This window comes from Barbatula barbatula (assembly GCF_947034865.1).
Source record: "Barbatula barbatula genome assembly, chromosome: 17".
Taxonomy (NCBI): domain Eukaryota; kingdom Metazoa; phylum Chordata; class Actinopteri; order Cypriniformes; family Nemacheilidae; genus Barbatula; species Barbatula barbatula.
The window spans coordinates 7,759,931-7,783,632 of NC_136780.1; the positions used below are offsets into that span (position 1 = coordinate 7,759,931).

The window sequence follows — 23,702 nt, forward strand, 5'->3', positions numbered from 1 at the left end:
TCGAATCCCAGAGAACACTTAAAGGGATGGTTCTTCCAAAAATGAAAATCTGTTTTCTCCCCCTTCTGTCATTTCAAACCTGTATGACTTTCTTTCCTTCGCAGAACTCAAAAGAAGATATTTTGAAGAATAACCGAACAATATAGTAATGGTCAGCAATTGTAAAAGTCATACAGGTTTGAAATGGCAAGACGGTAAATGAAGGATGATGACAGATTCTTTCTTTATTTGTGTGAACTATCAATTTAAAGGATGTGTCTTGCATTGTAAATCGCTTCTAATCAAGAGTTTACTAGCCAACTTTTAATCCTATCTGAAATTATGACTTAACTTCTGCATTTATTGTCATTATCTTCATTTAAAGATAGACAGAAAACTCGCATACGTTTACACATTATATCCATTTAATAAAATTCAAACCCTTTTTAAAGGTTCAATGCGAGGACTGCAATGTACAAATGGAGACCTCTACTGGTGTCACAGAATATTACAGGTACAGACATTTCAAAGAAATGAATTTACACATTGATGTTGAACATTTGATGTTTATTTTGGATTAGTTACAAAACATAAATAAAATCAACAGTTGAATTAGTTACAATTTACAGTAGCTAAATCACCAGCAATAAGTTGAGTCTCCTAAAGATTATTTTCCACTTGAATAACCTTTTATTATTGGTGCTCAGTCAAGTAACTCTCTAGGGTCCCCTGGTTTTACTTCAGGCGTAAAACTGCAGGATGATTTGGCTTACAATAAAAAATCAGGTGCACAGAATTTAAATCTGAATTTAGTATCTTGTGGTACTCTCAGGTTGAAGGTTAGGTGTGTAATGTTACAAGTCAAGGGGACACAAGACAGTGTTTAGGATGTGTCTTATCTGATAACCATAGCTTTCTCAACACTGAAGAGTATACAGCTTTACGTTTTTTTAAAACCCCTTTGCAAAATACAAAAATAATGCTTTCTTTTAAATTACATTTTGGTGACATTTCAGCAGAAGGTTATCTTGACATTTTCCACTTATACAGATCAAATGGCTAATGTTTAAGTTAAGATACAACAGCCTTGTTACTCACCACAACTGAACCAATGTTTTTGGGTTTGTTTTTAAAACAGGCCATACAATACTGGAAACTAAATGATCACAACCCTCTGTATGCAGCAGCCATGTTTTTTGACATCTAAAAGCGTTAGCGCAATTAAAACAAATGTTTCCCCCCCAACTCATTCTCTATTCCCAATGCCATTTTATACATTCCTTCATGTTTATCTGTCAATGTTGAAAAATCCAAAGAATTTGTTATCCAAAATACTCATTGAACTGAATTTTCCCATCAAAATTTTCTTCATGGGTATTACATGTTTTTGAATTTCTAGCTAGTTGTTAAAAGCATGCGTGGTTGTTGCTTTTCAGTGTCTGTACATTTTACATGTGTGCCTTGTGGGTTTCTGCCTATTTTCCAAGGCTGGGCACTGCTGTTTTGTTCCAGCGGAATGACAAACATGAGCTTTATATGTAGAAACCCTTTGGAAACATATCAGAAAGGCAACCTACTTCTGGATGTTCTCCAAATGTTCGATTTGCTTGGCAGTTCATAAAATCTTGTATTTTATGAAAAGTAACTCGTTTTACCAGTGTTTTGCTAATGCGTCATGCTCACAAAAAGAAAACTCACAGTTCACAGATCACAGTTCGGCGTGCACAGAAGCACGTACAGGGCTGTGCAAAACACAGAAGAACAAGTAAGCTGCGTTCACATCACTTGAGCTTTCGGAACAGCTGTATGCTCTTTCACTCTTCACTATGGGATTAATGTTAATATTTTAAATCTTAAAAGTATGAACTTCTGCTAAACCGGAGAGGAAAATACTGCACTCATATTAGCGATGTTCATTTGAAATGAAATGAAGAACCAAAGAGTTTTATTTCTCAGAATCAGAACACAGGGTGTAAAAATGAATTAGTCTATGCCTATTTATGTTATTCTATAAAATATCCACTAACCTAAACTTTACTGCTATCTGTCATTGTAAAATATAATACATGAGGAGCATGCCTTATCTGTGCACAACACTGCACAACAGTGTTTTCACCGTTTCTAGCTATGATGATGGTTGCAAGGTTATGGTTTACCATGATCTGCGTTGAGACATGCTGCTGTCGCTTCAACCGTGTTTGATCTCACCACCTGCTGAATCTGTTGTGCTCTATCTTCTGGAGATGGCCCTTTGCTGTCTGGTTTTCGCTTCTGTGCGTTTATATAAAAAATATTTCTTTTAAGCTTTACCCATCACAACAACACAGAAAAGATGAAAAGATTTTAAATATCTAATTGCACTTTAAAATTCAAATAGTCCTTTCATTTGAAGCACTGATAAATAAAACAAAGACGATCATATTGCATGCTGGAAATGTTAGCTTCCAACATGTCGCTATATAGGGAGAGTTCAGCTCCAACAGCAGTAGGTTGGATTATGAAACACACGGAGGATATGTATTGAATAAATGCAACACAAACACACGCGCACACAAATACACACACTACATAATTTATACGCCCCCAAACACACGAACACTCAACACTTGCTACTTAATCCTTCCTGTACAAGATACGGTACATAATCCCTCCAACAAGCTGTCAATGTGAAGTCCTCCAAATCATGCTCTTCTCTCCATAACAGCACATGTGCCTCCAACTCACTGCGGTTCTAAAGAAGTGGTGGGATTGGGGTGAAGTTTGGCACTGGAAGGCAGAGCAGTGGTGCAGGAGCATGTGGAAGAGGAGCATGAGCAGAAGGTTGCCGTGGTGACTGTGTCTTGATTGACAGCTGTGGAGGCAGAGGCAGCTGTGATGCTGGTGGCAGGGGGCAGCAGAGGCCCCGCTGTGGTTTTTAGAGAGGGGGAGGTGCTATGGGGAGGCAGCTGGGTTTGGGATCCTGACAGGAGTGGGACCTGTTGCAGGTGAGGCTGGCTGTAATGCAGGGGCTGATGGTGCAGGACAGTCTGCAGATGTGCATTCTGCTGTGGTAGAGGAGCGACGGGAAATTGCGTCGGAGGCAGCTGTGTTTGTCCTCCAATGATGCTATATGGGGTCGAGGCTATTGTAGACAAGTTGACAGAAACAGGAGCAGGAGCAGTTTGAGGGTTCAAAGGAGATGCCGAAAACCAACCAGATGCAGTTGATGTCTGCAAGACAGAAACATATTGCATCTACATATTTCAAACAATGATTTATATGAGTGGGTCCAAAAGTCTAAGACAACAGCAATAATATCTATTTAATCTGTTTAAACTCGGAAATAAAGTTTTATATAAACAATTGTTACAAGTTAACAAAATATTACATCAGATTAAAATATTTAGGATTCTATGCTCTTCTATAATTCGATATAGCTACGGCCCTTTAATATATGAAGAGTTTGGTTCGCAAATGAGATAACTCCATTTTTTATTATGTTATTATTGTGTTAGTTAGCTGTATTTATTGAGTTATTATGGCTTAAATCAAAACAAACCAACTGCAGTTTGATGATGATTTTGAATGACATAACTTTTGAAAACAGATTTTTTTTACAAAAGGAGTTATGTCATTTTGGAACCAAACTCTTCATATATTAAATCATTTAACTTACTGAAAGGAAATATATACTGTAGGAAGACAGATTTTTGTATTTGCGTAAGGGAGGCCGCATTTATATTTCTATAATCTGAAAAACCTTTTTGTGATCAATCAAAAAACAACTGTCGCCAGTAGTCTCAGACTTTTGAATCCCACTGCTTTAAAAAAATATTTAACCCATATAGGCAAGTCTGCATATGCATGTTTGAGTCACTGCTTTTATTGCATGAATGCGCTACCTCAGCAGGCTGGCCCCACCCTCCTAACTCTTGCACTTGTTGAATCTGTTTGATTTGATTCAGCGAGGGCTTGGGTTGAACGGGGAAAACCGTTTCTTTTGACCATTCATCGACAAGTTTGTGCAGATCATCTGTGAATGTGCTTGTTCTGTTGGCAGAACCCTGGGCTGAGGGACTCTGGTCTGAAATACAAATGATATAAGTGTTATACAAAGATGCCACTCTTCAGATCAATTTCGACTGGTGGGTTACTTACCTCTTTTAGTGGTCTGTGAAGGGTTCTTCTCTGGCTTGCAGTATGAGTGGAGTCTGCTATGCTCCCCACCTGAATAACTGCTAGATTGCTGAAGACTCCCTTGAGTGGTTGCATTTAAAAAAAGAAGGGAAAACAGTCATGTAGATAGTTGTTACGATGACAACCTTATGTGTTAATTAAACACCAAAATGAAAATCCAAGCATCATTTACAGAAAATAAATCAACAACAAAAGTGAAATTTTCTGGGTGGATTTAAGAGATTCTGTCAGAGAGTGTACCTTGATGTGTGACTCCGTTGTTGTCCATGTGTGAGTGGGGTCGGGGCCGGAGCTTGACTTTGGTGGGTCTGGGTCTGCGTGGGGAGATGGCGAGGGATGCGTTGGGGAGAGGGGGGGTACGGGGCAGGGACAGTGGCTGTCTGTTGTCTTTAAGAGAGTGAAGCTGTCTGTACAACTCCTGCAGTTCTTTGTTCTGCTGTGCCTGCAGGGACACCACCTCTTTGATGTGTCTAAAAAAGACAAAGAGATAAACAAGCAATAAACATTTAAATGTATGGACAATATCTTTATTCTCACCGTACCCTTAAGAAAAAAATCAAAGTGGTACTGTAAAAGTTTAATCCCCAACATTTGCCCAGTTCTCACTTTTCTCTTAGCTTATGTAGCTCTCTCCTCAAATCTTCATCCTCCACATCACTCTCATCATCACTGCTGCCCAGGGGGGAGTGAGCATGACTCCTGGTTGGGTGGCTGAGCGCGGTGGTTCTCCTCTCCTCTTTAACACCGTCCTTTGCTTTCGGTTTCCTCCTCTCTCGCTCAAGGTCAGGTGACACGGGGGAGCTGTCTGTCAAATTTTCCTCTCTCTTTTCAGCCTGGGTGATTGAGAAACGCCCCACCTTCCTTTGCGTGACCTTTTGGCTCTGTACAGCTTCCTGCAGTGGTGGGGGCTCTGTGGGCTGGGACACTGGAATCACCTGAGTCAAGTAGATGGGAGTTAGTCAATTCTTCATTAAGTTACATACTTTAACATTGTTTTTTGTTTATATGTATTTAAATTTGGGAGACTTCTGAAAAGATGTTCATAGTTTACCATTTTTTCCACAATATCTAAATAAAATAACTGATTAATGGTTTAAAAATCCCAAAACGCAATCACAAGGCAGAAGATAAATACATCAAATATTCGTCCTGTCAGGCTGGTAAGGTTGAGCTACTGCAGTATATGTTGTATAACTGAATAATGGCACCTGGAAACGTCCCGTGTGTGAGAAGGGCTGGGCATCTGTTGATGCATCTATGTCTTCCCTCATCCCCTGACAGCTGGAGTCACCATCTTATGAGAAAGAAAAACAGAGAAAGACACAAAGACGAAGGAACACAACGACAAACAAAAATTGAAAAAGGAACAAAGAGAAAGAAACGAAAGACAAAAACAAATACATATCAGGTATAAAAAACAAAGCAGTAGACCAGCACACAGACACACATATAAGCACACAGACACCAAAAACGACACAACAGACACATAAAGATTACATTAATAAGCATGGCGCACCCTTATGATATGAGATCTTTAACTAACAAGCATCCATGCATGTTCACAGGGGATGAGAGCAGCATGGTGAATTACACCATCGTTGGCATTCAGTAGACATGACTACAGATATGATTATCATCTCAAACACCATGCTGAGTGGATGCAGAGTGTGATGGGGAATGAGTGTGGGGAGGGGTGGTAGGGAAAAAGCCATTTTATAGAAGTTGTTTCTGCAATTCTTTAAACATTGCAGCAATAAACAAACACAAGACTAAATTTGCCCCATCCATCCACATTCACACAATTGCATTCATCTGTCAGACTGCAATATCACTGTCTGACCAACTGTGATACCCGTCAGCATGTGTGGTGTCTGTAAAAAAATCTACATGTACTGTATGTTGAGTGTGAATCATTCCAGTCATTATTTACTTTTTGTGACACACGACCATTAATACACACATATAAAGCTGACAATGTATGTCAGGATGTATAAAGCCATAATAAAAAATTAAAAAAATTAAAAAACAATAACTGTATTGTTAAGTATAATACATTTGGCTAGATATAGCCTTGGAAAGAATTAAGAGATAACTCCAAATTTGCCTTTATGCACTTCTACATGCATTTCAGCCATTATATTCAATCCCAACATGAGCAAACCTGCTTTTAAATACATGAAGAACTAAATATTAACTTTAATTTTCTTCAAATAATTTAAATATATATATATATATATAATTTTATAGGTACAGAAAACATAAATACTGTAATCTTGGGATGGTTTCTTATTTTTTTCCAGAGCTGTATATATTTGGCTATGATATGTTTAGGCTATGTTGAGAATAGCATACTACCATATTTGAGACATTTAATTTGTTGAATTTTGCATACAATTTAAGTAGGTTTTACTTTTTAAGTAGACAATATACAGCGTATACGGCACAGTATGCGTTATGAAGTGGGCAAGTATCCCATTTCAACATAGCCTCAGACATGCAGCAAATACAAAACGGAACATTTAAAGAAATCTACCCAGGTAGGAAAGAACAGGCTATTATTTAAAATCTGATAGACATAAAACTGTGGCCAATTACTAATTTAACCTGGACCAGATTAATTTCTTGCACCTGCTTTTTCAAATGATAATGGACAACTTAATTAAAGTGGGTATAATGGAGAATATTGGCGATGGGATCTTGTTTCATATCTCTGTATTTACTAAACTAACAGGTGCAAGCTCAGGTGCAGTGTGTCTGGTCTGTGAAGTTTGTGAGCCAACACTCTATTCTGTGTTTGCATGTGGTCTAGCTATATGAATCTGGATGCAGGAAGGTGAGGGGTGAGGGCACTGTAATTTTGCACTGCATACGGTAGGACTGCAGACTCCAGGTAAGGTGCACAAGGCTCATCCTTCTTCCCAGATAGTCCTCCCTTTCTACACACCTATGTTCTTACCCCTGGGTAACCCATGCAAACAAAACAAAAAAGGAAACTACAACATAAAGCTTAATTTTGCACATACAAAAAAATTAAACAAGCAAAATGTTTTTCTAGTTTATGTAATGATATCAATCAGTACAGACTATGCACATCAACAACCACGTAAACATGAAAAAACTATTAGGATTAATAGAATTAATTCCAGCACTCTTATTAATTCTTATTAATTCTAAGAGTGTTTTTAAAAATCCCTATCTAGCAAGGTCAGCTATATTATTTTGGCTAAATTACTTTTAATCTAAACACTTGTTTTAGGTCAGTGCCCAACCACCCACAACCCTCACTCGCTCTCTCTCGTGCGCTCTTTCCTACGGTCACTACCTTGCTGGACTCTGGGCTTCTTGAACAAGCTGGTGGAGTGGCGCAGTTTGCACGCCCAGCTTTTGAATTTGCGAGTCCAGGATTTCTTGCTAACAGGATTTCTGATACTAGGACATGTCAGGTTTAGGCCAAAATATCCACCTCCTTCATTGTGCTGCTGCTGCTCTCCAGGCCACAAGGGGGCAGGCTGCTGAGAGGAAGAAGGCAACAGAACATCTCCAGGGGTGCAGATTTCAGATAGCGAGGGGGCAGCCTGGACAACACACACAAACAAGAGGAGGGCAACAAATGTGAGAAAAAATCAGAAAAATATTATTTTATAACTGCAGTTACATTACTAAAATAATATCAAGAAAAAATAATCCAGCCTCAATATGCACACCCCACTTACGCTTTCTGAGGGTTCAGTGGGCACAGATGGCGATCCGGGCTCCTGTTGTGGGATGAGGAGAGAGCAGGGAGGGGATGTAGAGGAGAAGGATGAAGCAGGCTGACGTTGCACAGCACCAGAGGAGACCGGAGTAGGCGGACCCATCTCCTCCTCACCTGCACTCTCCTTTTCCCTCTCCGGAGAGGTGGAGGAAGAACGAGGGGTGGTGGAGGAGGTGGATTGTGGAGAGGTGTCAGAGGAGATGGTAGGAGGAGGGGAGATTGCATTGGGGGGCTGCGAGAGGGGCTCTGAAGATTCATCGCCTCCCGCTAGGGTAGAGGCTACAGCAGTGGCGGAGTTAGGGGCGGGGCCGGCAAGTGTTGCTCCGCTGCCGGTGTACTCTTGATACAGCAAAGTCCTAAGTTTCTCATCCAACGTCTTTATACGGTTGTCCACAAATTCGATTTTAGGGGGGCCTTCACTGTCTGACTCTGCTACTGAGGAGGGCTGGGCTGGAGACGGGGTGAATGTGTGGGAGAGGGCGGGGAGAGCTGTATCGGAGAGAGGGAGGGGTGGGAGAGATGCGTCTGAAGAGGGCTGGGCAAAGTGACTGACACGTTCTTCAACATTGGCCTCATCCATGGACAACTCCAACTCAGAGTGTTGGAAAGATGTTTGCTCTTGAACGGCTTGTGGCACTGAGGTTTGTTGAGAGTGTATAATATCATGTGGAACCTGCACCACATGTGCTTGCTCCTTAGGTAGCTGCTGCGGGGTCACAGGATGACACTGTGCTCGATGCTGTAGGGGATCTTGAGTATGGAAACCATGCTGTGGGTGCATTGTCAGCCTTGTTGGGGCCTGCATTGTCTCTGGAGACATGTATTGTTCTACAGGGACTGCTTGTTGTGGTATCACTGCATGCTGTTGCATCTGGTCAGCAATGCTTTGCTGCAAGCACGCTGTCTGTTGCATTGGCGGTTGTTGAGATTCAACTGGTACCTGTTGGTATGGGACTTGTTGCAGCACAGACTGCTGAACTAGGTGTAGTTGTGGCTGCTGGGTTGTTGGAGGAACTCCTTGTTGCAGCAACGTCTCCATTGTCATTGCCTGCGACATTATTTTTGACTCTGTGTGATCTGGCTGATGCAGCTGAGGCATAATCTGCTGTGGCTGAGCCTGCATCTGTTCAGTGGCGCCCGTTGTTAAAGGTATTGCCTGGGTGTCTATGAGTTGGTGTGGTGCCAGGGTTTGTTTAAGTATCTCTGGCTTCCATGAGGCTGCAGTTAGGGTTTGAGCTCCCAACTGCTGCAATGCATCAGCATGACCCACCAGTGATGTTGGAGGTGTTCCATAAGCAGAAACACTAGTAAGAGGCTGTTCGCCCTTAGAAATGCTATGACTTTTTGCTGCAGTATCTCCTTGATCTGTGACTGCTAGGGGAAAAGAAGAGTCATCAATGCTTGTTGGTGTGGCAGGTACTGAGCCTCCAGTCAAGGGAGCAGAGGAAACTTTCTCTACTGTTGGTAATGCGGGAGATGCTATGTCTTTTTGTGTGGCGATGGCTGAAACCGAAATGGATGCTGGGGCAGATACAGTAGATACTGGAGGAGATGCAGACAGAGAAGAACTTGGGGAAGATGCTATCCCGGCAAAAGACTCTGAGCGCTGAGGGCTCTCATGGTCTGACAAAGCGGAAGACAATGAGAGGACAATGAGGCTTATTTATCAGATATTTAAACTTTTAAATTCATCTAATTTTAGTTTGAACACAAGATGAAAAATACGGTCTCATACTGAATTGTATTAAAATACCTTTCTCAGTTTCTGTGGATTTAGGAACTCTGCTTTCTCCAGTTGGAGGGGGAGTGGAGGCCCCCTGGTTTGACTGTGAGTCGCGATGGCGAATTGTTTGGTTAATAAAGAACCGCCACCGACCGACTGGTGAAGACTGAGGAGCTGAATCCACTACGACAAATATACAATGACACAGAAAATGTAAGATTACAAGAAAGAGTATACTTTAGAATTACTTGTCTATATGTTAACTTCAATTTAACATCAACTTTACTATTTTATTTGTAAATAAACCAGATTGACTCTAACCCGTTGCACTGGAAGGAGTGCTCATTTGGAGCTGATCCACTGACCCAGTCTAAAATACACAAAGACATTCCATTGAAAAAAACAAAAACAATACTACACTTTTACTACACATATTCAGCTTAATGCGAATTACAGACCTGAGACTGAGTGCTTAGAATTCCTTGAGCTTTTTTAACAATAGCCTTTAGATCCTCAACAAATTTCTCTTTTTCAGGCTCAAGGACAAAGTCCTCCTCCACCTACGCAATCAAAACGCAAAAGCCACAATCAGCCAGCAAATATATCACTTTATACGTTTCACATTTTATAGCAAAAGTATGAATCTTTAGCTGTTGAATATCTCACCATGTAATCTGCAATATCCTCAGGAGCATCTCCCTCTATGTCAAACTTGAACGTGACCATCTTGTTGCTATGAGTCTCCAGCTGACACTCCACCATGTTGTCCCCCGTGTTTGAGACCTACAATAAAAATAATTTGTTTCATTATTAAACATTAAATTAAAGTGAGTTGCAGGACACGTAATTTGCGATAGGCATACCTGCAGCATACTGAGCTGAAAATGACTTTTTTCAGTCTTCTGACAGGACAATCTCCTCTGAGATTTTGCCCTGTCTGGTTTTCCACTAGCCCACACCAACTGTGAATCATCTCCATTGGCAGCAACAGAGCTGGATAGATGAAATATTAAAATAATCTGTTAAGATTTTGTTTGTGCAAACGTACAGAAACATGTGTAAAGAAAACAATAGAACCTACTTAAACCTACCCTGATAAAGAGCTTCTGTATGCAGCTTGATTTAAACTCTCCTGTTATTCCAAGGAACAAGACAAACAAACAAACACACAAGATCCACCACATACCAACAGAAAAACAAACAAACAACAAAAAAACATCAGTTATATAATGACTGCAAATAAATAAGCAAATAATACTGTTAGTTTCAAAACTAAAATAACAAATATTACTACAAAACATCCTCAGAAACTAAATCGAAACAAAAACAAAACAAAAATCAAAACAACTCTTTGTGAAATGGTCTACAATTTAGATTTTGTAAGTTTGTTTAATGGAGGTGTTAGGCAGTTTGGAAGTAATTAAGTTAGAAATCTCTGTATGCCCTTTACCTTCATTAAAGTGAAAAAATTGTGGGATTGTTTGATGTAAATCAGATTAATGTGCTTTTGTACCTGAGCAATGTCTAGCAATGCAGCATCACTGTCTGCCAAGGAGGTGATAGGCAACACAGAGCCATTATAGTCATGGGACTGTGAAGCATTGACAGTTGGAGGGGAAGCAACTGGCCTGGTCTGGATTAGCTGTGCCTCTGCAGGAACTGAAATTTCTGACACCGGGACAATCCGCTGTACAGTTGAGAGAGTGGCGGAGGGTTGTATGGAAGAATGAGATGGACTTTGAGGGATCTGTGGAGGTTTATAAGCAGCCTGCTCAAAACTAGCCTCTGCGTGGGTCTGCATGTTGTTAAGACCTTGTGTTTGGACATGTGCATTTGAGAGTGCTTGTGGCTGCATGCTAGTCTGTATGTAGGCTTGAAAAGGTGGGGGGTTTGGATTTGGTTGGGGGGGAATAGCTGGACCTGACACTACCTGACTGTAAAGAGGCACTGTCCTGGCTTGGGTCTGGGGTATCGGACTTGGTGTAATATGTAGAACATGTTGAAGAATAGTTTGAGATTGACAGGGCTGTTGATGGAGATCTTGGGGTAGTACAGCGGGTGGGGGCAGAAGCTGTTGAACAGGTTGGGTCTGATGCTGATGGTGGTGCACATGGTGGGCTTGAGACTGTTGGGGGGCTTGAGACTGTATGGATGCTTGAGGCTGCAAGACTGTCTGCATAGAAGCTACATTCACTGGTTGTTTCAGAGCTGGTATGATTGGCTGCGGTTGAACTTGGGCTTGCATTTGCGTTGCCTGTTGCAAATAACACTGTGTTGAAGTGGCCATTGGATCTATGGCAGTTGACCCCGGAGATAGCACTGTTTGCAGATACTGCGGAGGCTGTTTCACGGTTTGGTTGAGGTCTAGCTGAACTGACTGAATGGTTTGCTGAGTTACAGCTGCTTGTAAATTCGGTGTGGGCAGAAGCGTTGAGGTGTCCTGTACTTGGGACTGCAATGGAGGATGCACAAGAGATGCAGGTCCGGGCACTATCGGAACCTGACACTGGAGTGAAGCTGCAACTTGAGTTTGGACCATCTGAGCTTGTGCTGGAAGGCTTTGCCCCTGGGAAACCATTTGGGTTTGAGTTGAGACAAAAGAGGGAATTTGTTGCACCTGGGTTGGAGATGTGATCTGTTGGGATAGTTGTGGAACTTGCAACTGGCTTGCTTGGAAGTGTCCTCCTATTGACTGTGGTAAAGAATGGGGCTGCAACGAGATTTGTCCTTCAATTTGCACAGATGGTTGAGCTGATATCTGGGGTGGCATCTGCTGCTGTACAAGTATTGGAGCTGGAACTTGACTAGGTAGTTGTGTGTTAACCATTTGCGGTGGTGCTTGAATCATGGTTGGAATTTGTAACTCTACCAGAGGTCTATGTGGCTGAGGGACGACTGCTTGCTGCTGCCGAATTAGGACCTGTTGCTGTTCTGCGAGTTGTTGGGAAAGACTTGAATGAGATTGAGGTTGTGGGGATATTATTGGCTGGGGTTGCGGTATTTGATTAATTTGCTGGATTGTTTCTGATTGTTTCAGTATGTTTGGTTGCTGCCCACTTTGATCTACCAGAGCAATTTGCTGCTCAAAATGTTGTTGCGGCTGCAATAAAACATGTTTCTCAGATTGTTGTTGCTGTAAGTCTAAATTGTGTTGTTGCATTAAAACTTGCTGCTGCATTTGTGACTCTCTCTGTTGTTGCTGCTCAGTCTGTTGAAAAGTTTCTGTTGGCTTCTGTGGTTGCGGCTGTAAAGTCTGCGGCTGCTTTTGCAGCTGTAAAAGTACCGTCTGATCTAATTCGTTTTGCTGTTGAAGTGCTTGCTGTTGCTGCTGCAAAATAGTTTGTTGCTCTTTCAACAATGCCTGCTGTTGCTGATCTAACTGTTGCTTATGTAAAAGGGCTTGCTGCTGCTTTAACTGGAGTTGTTGTTGTTGTAACAAGGCTTGCTGCTCTAACTGTTGTTGCTGTAAAAGAGCCTGCTGTTGCTCGTGCTGTTGCTGCTGCAAGATTGCCTGCTGTTGCTCCAGCTGCTGATACAAAACCTGTTGCTGTTGTCTCTGTTGTTCCACCTGTTGTTGCAAAATGGTTTGTTTCGGCTGTTCTATTGTCTGTTGTTGTAGCCCTTGCTGCTGTTGCTCCATATGCTGCTGCACAGCCATGCTTGGCTGTTGCTGCAGAATAATTTGTTGTTGCTCAACTTGCTGCTGAGGCGGTTGAATATAAACTTGCTGCTGACGTCGTTGTTCCATTTGATTTTGCAAGACGCCTTTTTGTTGTTGATCCAATTGTTGCCTAATCAGAAGTTGCTGCTGTTGTTCTGCCATATGTAGCGGTTGCTGAATGGTTTGAAGTACCGGTGGCTGTTGTATCATGGTCTTGACAATATTCTGCTCTTGTGTTTCAGCCATTTGTTGCAAATAAACTTGCTGCGCCTGCTGTTGCTGATATTGTTCAACAGGGGGCTGTTGTACTAAAGGTTGCTGAACTTGCTGCTGTATCACTTCTTGTTGGGGATTTTCTGCAGGATGTTGTGTGTAGATCTGCTGCTGTGGGTTGGGCAATGTTGGTTGTTGCTGCTGTGGCAATAAAATATATGCCTGCTGGGATGAAATGGACAGTGACTGCTGTTCCTGCAAAATCATCTGCTGCTGTTCTACATGCTGCTGCTGATACAAAACAGTCGTTGGCTGAACCTGATCTAATTGCTGTGGTAACAGTGCTGCTTGGTGGGGTTGCACTATTTGTGCTTGCTGTTGTGGTGTTGGATGCTGGATGTTCAGTTGTAGCGTTTCGGGCAAATCTGACATGGCCTGTTGTTGTGGCTGAACAATGGTTTGCTGGGGCAAAATGTCAGTGGGTTGAACTGAAGCAATACTTGGCTGGGCCTGCATAAGGGGCATAATGTTGCCTGCTGATGATATGGGCTCTCCAGCAGGGACAGAGGCAGTGAGGACAGCCATAGGGACCTGGGGAGTAACTGTGGGGAAGTATGACTGTGACTGCAAAGGGGAACTGTGCGGAGTGGAGGCATCAACAGGCCGAGGATGTAACATCTTTGAGGGTGTAACATCTACTGAGTAGGGTGGGAGGGGCTGGTGGTAAAAACATATTTGTAAAGGTTGGACAGAACAAAGTGTGGAGTAGGGTGAGGGAGGGAGAGAAGGAGAGGGAGGGAGAGAGAGCAAGAGTAAGCATTAGTGTGGTTCATTAATCATCCAATAGAAATAGGACATTTTGGTAAGCAAAGTATCTAAGACAAGATTCTATGGGTACATTTATTAGGTTATTGCTAGACTGTGTACTAAAATAAAAGCTTTCTATTATTTTTGATTCAATGGTAGACCAGTGAATTCCATGGATAAATGTTTGTTCAAATACAATACAGTAGTTGGCAGGACTAGGATATTTAGACTAGATCTAGACATTTGTACCTGGAATTTTGGTTACTTCAGGTAATTGTTACTTTAGGATTTAGTTTTTATTTAACTGGTGAATCATATAGAAAACCATTAGCATGTTAGCAACAAATTAGCAGCTCTTATGGTTCAACTTCAAGCCATATCACAGTGAAATTCAACCAAAATTATTAAAATAAAAAATGTGGGTCAGCGAACATCATGTAGCTCGACACATGACCTACATCAAAGTTACATACTGCATAGTGCTTTGTTTTAAATATGCAAACGTTTCCAGTGTATTGAGAGAATACATTGAGAGAATAAGAACATCAAAGGAATAGGAGAAGCCGGACACAAGGGAGACAATCACCTGAGAATATTGTTGCGGCACACTTAAAGGGACCTGTGATGCCATAGTGACTGGCTGAATGAAAGTCTGCGCCACAGGAATGTTAGGTCCACCACCACAACCACTTTGGCCAATGGAAAGGCCAGAAAGCCCACCATTCTGGCCAATAGGCACATTCTGAACCCCTCCGCTCTGACCCATAGGGAGAAGTTGAGGGTGGGACACAACCCCTGTACCTTTCACTCCCTAAATGAAAGAAAGAATTCTTATCCCACCACATAGTAGACAAAAAGCTAATAAAGTTTTTCAACAGGATCTATTGACAGAAATGCAATATAATATAAAAAAACTACTTATTCAGTGGTTATAAAGACCTTACATAAAGAACCGTTTGTAATACCTTAGAATAAACTATTTATAGCTACATACAGAGCGGGCCTTCATACATTGAATTTGCCGCCATGTTTTGTACAGCAGCCCTATACAGACAAACAATTCTACAGCGTGCGATTCCTCTCCCCTTTTAAACACACTCTCGCTCTCTCTCCTGTTTTAGCGCCCTTGCTCTCTCCAGTATCTGGATGTGTACAATATTAAACGCTTTTATTAGTATCTCCATAGATATCTATGAGTATCCCTGCTAAAAGCCTTAGTACCGCAGGTCCGAACACTAATCTGCAGGAAAGTCTTTAAAATATTAACGCAGGTCCTAGCTCCGCCTGACTTTTATAAAATATTTTATTTTATGTAATGAATAAGACATCGCTCTTCCTACAGTCTAATGCCCGCATTATCTCTTCCCTGCGTCAACATGAAAAGGCGCGTTGTGGCAGCCGACGACATATTTTTGTACTGTGGTGGACACCGTCGTGTTTGAACAGAGATATTCGTTGCAAATCTAGAACACGACGCCAGTGGCCGCTGTAAATCAAAAACTGCCACTTTAAGCAGTTGTTCTTCTTATCAAAAGCTTTGAGTAAGAGTGGTGGTGGATACAAGGGAGTGATTACTAGAGCCGTATATTGATGAACATGCCATGTATGATTATGTTATAAAGGAGCAGTACTTACAGAGGTGCCTGTGGGGTAGCTGGTTTGGACTTGAACACAAGCGTTCCCTGACTCAGGGAGAGAAAAGGCTTGGCTTTGTCCACTTGAGAAAGGATCTCCACCAACGGCAGAAAGGCTCTCACCCTCTGAGTATGGAAAAGTAGAAAGTCAAACCACATTCATTAGAAGGAATCAGATTTGAGTCATTTTATATTGACCAAAACAGCAAAAAAGAGATAAAGCGATGTTTGCATCATGCAGCTCACAAGGCTTTGGAACAGAGTATTCATCTCTTATTCTACAGTAATTATCATGTATTGTGCACCTTTGAGGCCCAATGCATTGCCTTGCTGCTGGACATGCTGGTCCACTTCTGGCAGGTCCTCTGCCTCCCCATGACCCCCAGCCGCTGTAGAAACTCCAGGACCCAGTGAGGGGGGACAGGTGGGATGGACAGAGGAAAAAGAGGAGCCGAGTACTGATGAGCCACGACGCTCATCCAGACTTTGCTGCTGCTGAAGGAGCTGCTGTTGGCGCCTTTCACGGGACTTCTTAATCAGCGTAACCCTGTCTCTGATAGACTTCCCGACCACCTTGGCATCACTTTCATGGAAAAAGCCAGACTTCACCTATAAAACAAAAGATACAATTGGGGATAAATTAAAAAATTTAGAAAAAAAATGTATGACAGAAAAACAGGAAAGGTACGTAGATTGATGAAATGAGCTAGTTTCCATTTTATCCTTGTCCTCACCATCTCCAGCGCAACCTCTTCGGCACTGTCATTCTCCAGGTCGTAGGTGAACTCAATGGCTTCATTGTCTTTGTGCTTGCCTTTGAGTTTCTTTGGGTCCTCAACCCAGATCCGCAGGGCCAGGCAGTCTTTGCATCCCGTGTCTTCTTCTGCAAGTTCAACACGCACCCCGGTGTCCTCCGCAAAGAAGACGTGATTCAGAAGGTCTTTAACGGAGAGTCTGAAAGTGAGAGGAGAGAACTTAGACTGCTTCCTAATCTCTCTTTACTTACAGAAGACCTTCCACCGGCCATATTCTTACCGCTCTAATCTGTTTTGGCGAATGCAGCCCTCGATGATCTCTTTTACCTCCGGGTCATTTACTTTATCAAAACTGGCTGGCTTGATACCCTGCATTAAGAGAAAATGTGGTGCATTAGCAATACTCCACATAAGATGAATGACCAAAGTACACAAAAAGTCTGGATGTGACATGCATATCAACTGCATTTTAAAAAGCAATGTTTTGTATAAGTATAAAAGCTTACACTGGTGACTTTGCGGTAGATCTGTGCAGCATTTTGGCATTCTGAGTATGGATACTCTGATGTAGCCATCTCTAGCATACACATGCCAAAGGCATAGACATCCACTGATTCATCATAATGCTCCTCATACATCTCAGGGGCCATAAACTCTGGAGTCCCTGAGGAATAAAACACCATTTGGATGTCATCCTGCCCTATGTCAGCAACTTTTATCATCATTCTCTACAGCAAAGGCTGTAAGGTCTTGACAATAACTTTCTCTTTGACAACAGCCCTGTTGCTATGCACAAAACAAAATCATGAACGCTGAATGTTACACATTGACAATTAAGTTTAAAAACTATAATGGGAATCTTTATATGTCAGACAGCTTTTTTTAACCTATCACAAAGTGAATACAATATGTCCAAAAGCCCACATAATATTTCAAACCAGAAAGCATTGAAGAAGGGCAGCCATTATAAACACAGTCAAACGTGCTTTCAGGCTTAAACCTGGGATTACAAATATTCAAATAAAGCATTTCAATCTTTCAAAAAGTCTATGCAGCACACTGATGTTTTAAGCCTTGTTCACAAAACTTAATAAAGCAGCTTGGGTACACTGTCTACTGATCAAGCCAGCAATTCACCAAATGAAGATCAAATGAGGATGTTAAGCATAACATCATAATCTTGTCACGTGCACGTTCAACATTTTAAAGAGCTGAATCAGGTATCTGGATTACAGTAGTGGAGTGATGTGGTACAGTTCCAGTAAAGTGTGCCGGATCAATGAGAACAGACTTCCCAAAGAACCTTAAATCCTGCTTTTTCATAAATTGTGTAATTCTGTTTTAATTTGATGTTTGTACTAATGTAAATATCCATGCCTGTACATTTCTCGTAGCAAATATTAAAACAAAAGAAATCAATGGCAGGCATTGATGTTTTTATGCATGGGCATACTGCTGTTATATTGTCAATATTGTTAAACTGCAAGCAGAGCTCTTTACTAAGCTACAATGCTGCAAATGCAATACAAGTTAAGAGAGTATAAGAGACAAAGGCAGAACGAACAAAGCCTTCCACGGATTCAAGGACTCTCACTTGACACTCGTACAACAACCATAGCCACAAGTGTGGCAGATCTGCCTCTTCAAGGGTCTTAGCAAAAGGTCATACATGATACGCCACACATGTTAGAAGAATCTCTAAAGTCAACTTAAAAGAACTGAGTGAAACGCACAAACCTATGACGCTCTTGGCAAAAGATGTACGCATCAGGGTGGCAAGGCCCAGGTCACCAATCTTTACAGACCCTGTGGGGCCAGTGATGAAGATGTTGTCACACTTGAGGTCACGGTGCACAATAGGTGGTGTACGGGTGTGCAAGAACTGTAGACCCTTAAGGATTTGCCGGCACCAGCTGCGTAAAACCTTGGGTTTCATTACTTTAAAGCGCTTAAGATACCTGTACAAAAAGAAAACATATCACAGTATTAGAAATGAGTTAAGTACTGTAAACTAATGTATTTTGCCTTCCACAGTGTACAGAGTATATTTTAAAGGAATAATGACTATATCTATTTGAACGTGATGTTCTTAAAACGTTACTCACGTTTTGAGCGTTCCTGAGGTCATAAGCTCAGTCACCAGAACGATGCACTTCTTTCCTCGAAGTACTGATTCCCAGGAGTCATAGAAACGCACAATGTTGGGGTGCTGTAGACCTTTTAGCATTTCTGCCTCTTCCTTAAACCGCTGCTGCTCTGCCTTGGTCAGCTTTCGATCCTAACATGTGAACACACGTAGCAGAAAAACATGTAAATGTTTATTAAATGCACATTAAACCAAATAACGCCATTGGAAAATCTTGGTTTCTTTTTTGCAACCTTCCATTTAAAATTTTTGCATATCATATGACAGTAAATATCTTAGAAAGAATTATTGTTATTTGAAAGCATTTGTTGCTCCACTGTCGCTAATGACCGGTCAACTAATGGTTAAAGCAATGATGACTGCACACAAACGGATTGGCTCTTCTTTCCAAACCTCTCAATGACTCAAACATATGATTATTTCCACATCCAAGAGTGCTCTCGACTGTCCTATTAATCATGTTAATGACCATGTCATAAATATGACTAACTATTCTGTGATTTGATATAAATGTGATTTAAATAATAACCGCCAATTATTCATAAATTATATTGTATTGCCTCATTAATTATGAATCTCGCCATACTACGATAGCTCAGAACATTTTCAGCCACCTCCTGCAAAGGGGAAGATATATTCCCCTTTAAAAAATGTGCTGCGAGAGAATCTGCCATCTTTAGTTGTTTCAATTGACAGGTGGGGTGGAGGCAAAAAATTTTTTAGAGGTGTATACCGGCAGCAAAATGTTTGGTTTAGCATGTGCACATGCAGATAAGAACATGATCACTCCCCTCACAACAATGCTGTCACTCACTACTAACCAGTCACCACCAGGTGGTGCTGGCAAAGAAGAGATGTGTGACAGGGAGGCAACACCCAGCATTATCCTCAAAATCACATTTCAGCCACAGCTGCCACCATGACCAGATTGCCACATGGTGGAATGCTGATCCATTCCTTGGCACACAGTGGGGAAAATGCCACAGTGCCAACAGTAAGTACTACCTCACTCCACTGGCAAACATCACGCACACTACACGATTATGCATGCTGAAATGCCTGCCCGAAGCAAAAGATTGTTTAACTATACAACATAGATAAGATTTACTAAAATATAATTTACTGCATCACGCTACTAATAAAATACATTATTTGAGTAAAGCTTTGTCTAATGCAAATCTAAATGGAAATAACAACGGGATCAAAAGACATTACAACCACAAAAAATTATTCATTTGTTTTTAGCTACAACTGCTTGCTAAATGACCTGTGAGAGAGGCAGGTGTACAAGTGACATCGGCTGCTAAACAAAAGTAAGCAGTGATATTCCTTGACCTTTCTTCCTTGAGACTTTACTGGACCTACATGGATGAATTGAAGGCGTTTATGTCATAAAGATAACAACAACAGACTTATTGCCTTACTTTCTATTTTCACATCAGGCCACAATAGAAAAACAGCTGAGTTAAAGCAAGAAACAACAGATTTCAAAGCCTCAGAAAATCACCACACAAGATATATAGACATCATTTTTTTTATTTCTCTAAACAACATTGCAATGGCCTGCTGTATATGGATCTAAAAACAGGGCCAATTCCTGGAGGCTGTTTTAGAGTGTACAATCAGATTTTCCATGTAATGAGGTTTCTCTTGTCCATCTATAAATCATGCCTATCCATTCTCCAATCTTTCCTTATCCACCAATGAACTAGATGTTACTTTGAGGGAGTCTTCTGTGGTAGCTGAGGTTTCTTGTCCCATCTTCCTACTTCTGAATACATGCCTGTTACAGCTCATTAGTATCCTGTTGAGTCTTTCTCAGCTTCTCTTTATTCACTTACTGTTTAAACAATACATAATACAGCTCCTTTATAAGTGTGCTTAATAACACATACACTTTTATGTCACTGAAAACAGGACCTCTGTTCCTTGAACTTTGACCGATAATTCCACCACTAACACAAGGTTTCTCTGTGTTGACAGATGCTTCCTGCTTAGCCCGGCATGAATTTTAAATGCATTGCACTGTATTGTGCAGCTAAAATGCTAACATGAACAGCTCTGCAGGTGAACTCAGTGCTGATGTCTGAGACAGTGTCCCGTATATATGGTTGCACTAACCCTTTGACCTCTTCATAACAGTTTCTTGTCCTGTTATTGTGGCTTGTCAAGTGACCAGCTACCTGCGTCAGCAAAAGCTTGGAGGATTCACATAATCATTAGTGATGTCAGGTGAAGCTACATGGGCAGGTTTTCATTTTAGCGGTTTTATCAGGGTGACGTTTTCTTTTTTTAGAAATGTCAGATTTCTGGGTTACATGCTCAGACTTTTGACCACTGTCTGCACTATATACAAATACCTAAAAACCATGAAGTGACCAAAAAGTGTAATTCCATTGAAAAGAGGTTTAGTTCAAAATTTCTGCAGAAATGTAATTAGTTCAAATAATTCCTTAATCTGAGGGTGAGTCAATGACGAATTTATTTTTTAGGTTAACTATTCCTTTAAGCTTTGTTTGCAAGCTTAGTAAAGCTGCAATTGTTTCAAACCTGTATAAATGTATTTGATATGCTTAACACAAAGGAAGTAAACAATATTTCCTGTCTACAAAATGTCATTTGAATGTGCTGTCTGCTGTCAGTTAAGGTTATGGTAACAGTCATAAAAAGTGTAAAGCCGAGGGCAGCCTGACCCACAAAAAGAAACACTTCATGACCCGTCACCTGTTCGAAGGTCTAGTTATCCGTTAGGTGGTCTATGCATGAATGCCTTCTGAACTCCAGCTTGGCTTTTGAGTGCTAATGAAACTCAAGAAGCGCATTAGTCCGAATTGTTTACACGTGAGCTTTTAAATCAAGTTTATCTGTCTTTCTTCAATTGAAGCATCGAACTAAATTCTCTAGTCCCCATGGACGTGTAAAGCAATCATGCCTACAACCTTTTTATTATGTAACATGTACGTCTGTATGTATGTCTGGGTTTAACAGCAATGAAGAGGAAGGGGGGAAGGGGCATGGTCAGCTCATATTACTAAAATGGACACTGTAATACAGGAGTATATAGTGAAAGCAACATAATACCCACTGCTTCAGTGCATCGTGAAGACACATGTCTGTCATCCTGCGCATGTTTATATCTACAGTATGTGTAGGTGTGGGCTGTTACTGTTAGCGACACAAGAGCAAACCAGCATTTTAGCAACTGGTTGCTTGGATTAGATTACAGTATTCTATAAGAGCTCTGACTAACACTGGGAATCTTACCATCGCTTGTTATTATGACAAAGTCCACGCTGTCTGTGCATTCTGAATGCAAAAATACTGCACAACATGACAGTCACAGCCAATCAGGACAAATGTAAAATACTGTTATGCGGAACTAAGAATACAGCATGGGTTGCGGGTACCAGGGCAAACCAGTAGCATGACAAACTACTCAAAATGCCCTCGCTACAGAGGAATAAGTCATATACAGTAGCTAAGTCATATACAGTAGCTAGAACAGAAATAAGCTGTAGTTGTGTTTCATAAAAATACATTTACAGACTGATGCTTTATGATTCATTATAAAAAACTTTTATTACCTTTTATCAAAGGGGCTGTGGGTAATATTTAAAAGGATTTATTCACAGAAATGCAATATAATATACATAACCATGTCTTGTATGTCATAACTATAATTAATAGGCAAGAATTCCCCACCGATAGTTTTTTCTGGTTGCGTTTGATTCAGACGCAACAGGAAAAACTTTAAGCACCAGGTATACTTGACTTTCCGCATCAGTCTCGCGGACAAACACGTGCGCTCTGCTTTATGAGCATACTCCATCGCTTATAGACGAGTTCGACACATGCACAGTGCGTGCAATGAGAGAGTACAGCGTAAAACGGCGACCTCTAGAAGCGGAAATATACAGTTAGGTCCATATATATTTGGACACAGGCACAATTTTCATACTTCTAGCTCTGTATGCCACCAGAATAAAATTAAAATGATACAATCAAGATGAATTTGAAGTGCAGACTTTCAGCTTTAATTCAAGGGGTTGAACAAAAATATCAAATAAACATTTTAGGAACTGCAGCCATTTTTATACACAGTCCCCCCATTTTCAGGGGCTCAAATGTAATTGGACAAATTAATATAATTGTAAATAAAATGTACATTTTCAATATTTTGTTGAGAATCCTTTGCAGGCAATGACTGCCTGAATTCTAGAGCCCATGGACATCACCAAAGACTGGGTTTCCTGCTTTGTGATGCTTTGCCAGGCCTTAACTGCAGCTGTCTTCAATTGTTGTTTGTTTGTGGGTCTTTCTGCCTTTAGTTTTGTCTTTAGCAAGTGAAATGCATGCTCGATCGGGTTGAGATCAGGTGATTGACTCGGCCATTGCAGAATATTCCACTTCTTGTCTTTAAAAAACTCCTGGGTTGCTTTTGCAGTGGGTTTTGGATCATTGTCCATCTGTACCGTGAAGCACCGTCCAATCAACTTTGCTGCATTCGGCTTAATCTGGGCAGACAGTATATTCCTATACACTTCAGAATCCATCCGGCTGCTTCTGTCTTCTGTCACATCATCAATAAACACCAGTGATCCAGTGCCACTGGAAGCCATGCATGCCCATGCCATCACACTGCCTCCACCATGTTTTACAGATGAAGTAGTATGCTTTGGATCATGAGCTGTCCCAAGCCTTCACCATACTTTTTTCTTCCCATCATTTTGGTACAGGTTGATCTTAGTTTCATCCGTCCAAAGAATGCTTTTCCAGAACTGGTCAGGATTTTTTAGGTGTTTTTTGGCAAAGTCTAATCTGACCTTTCTATTCTTGATTCTTATTAATGGTTTG

At 41.1% G+C, this 23,702-nt stretch overlaps 1 protein-coding gene across 1 annotated transcript in view; it reads right to left on the reverse strand.

The window, feature by feature from the left end:
- Positions 1 to 527: 527 nt before the first annotated feature.
- Positions 528 to 23,702, reverse strand: part of wnk3 (WNK lysine deficient protein kinase 3) — a 39,540-nt gene continuing 16,365 nt past the window's right edge. Inside the window, exons 3-25 of the mRNA XM_079478271.1 lie at positions 18,808 to 18,980; positions 18,440 to 18,660; positions 17,209 to 17,366; positions 16,983 to 17,071; positions 16,682 to 16,901; positions 16,253 to 16,556; positions 15,949 to 16,073; positions 14,900 to 15,124; positions 11,146 to 14,223; positions 10,724 to 10,764; positions 10,496 to 10,625; positions 10,299 to 10,415; positions 10,091 to 10,192; positions 9,954 to 10,002; positions 9,663 to 9,815; positions 7,869 to 9,532; positions 7,478 to 7,730; positions 5,364 to 5,449; positions 4,762 to 5,090; positions 4,396 to 4,625; positions 4,117 to 4,215; positions 3,861 to 4,042; positions 528 to 3,188 (exon numbers count right to left, since the gene is read on the reverse strand). Coding sequence (XP_079334397.1) covers positions 2,700 to 3,188; positions 3,861 to 4,042; positions 4,117 to 4,215; positions 4,396 to 4,625; positions 4,762 to 5,090; positions 5,364 to 5,449; positions 7,478 to 7,730; positions 7,869 to 9,532; positions 9,663 to 9,815; positions 9,954 to 10,002; positions 10,091 to 10,192; positions 10,299 to 10,415; positions 10,496 to 10,625; positions 10,724 to 10,764; positions 11,146 to 14,223; positions 14,900 to 15,124; positions 15,949 to 16,073; positions 16,253 to 16,556; positions 16,682 to 16,901; positions 16,983 to 17,071; positions 17,209 to 17,366; positions 18,440 to 18,660; positions 18,808 to 18,980 — 8,517 coding nt within the window. The 3' untranslated portion in view covers positions 528 to 2,699. The remainder of the gene's footprint in view (positions 3,189 to 3,860; positions 4,043 to 4,116; positions 4,216 to 4,395; positions 4,626 to 4,761; positions 5,091 to 5,363; positions 5,450 to 7,477; positions 7,731 to 7,868; positions 9,533 to 9,662; positions 9,816 to 9,953; positions 10,003 to 10,090; positions 10,193 to 10,298; positions 10,416 to 10,495; positions 10,626 to 10,723; positions 10,765 to 11,145; positions 14,224 to 14,899; positions 15,125 to 15,948; positions 16,074 to 16,252; positions 16,557 to 16,681; positions 16,902 to 16,982; positions 17,072 to 17,208; positions 17,367 to 18,439; positions 18,661 to 18,807; positions 18,981 to 23,702) is intronic.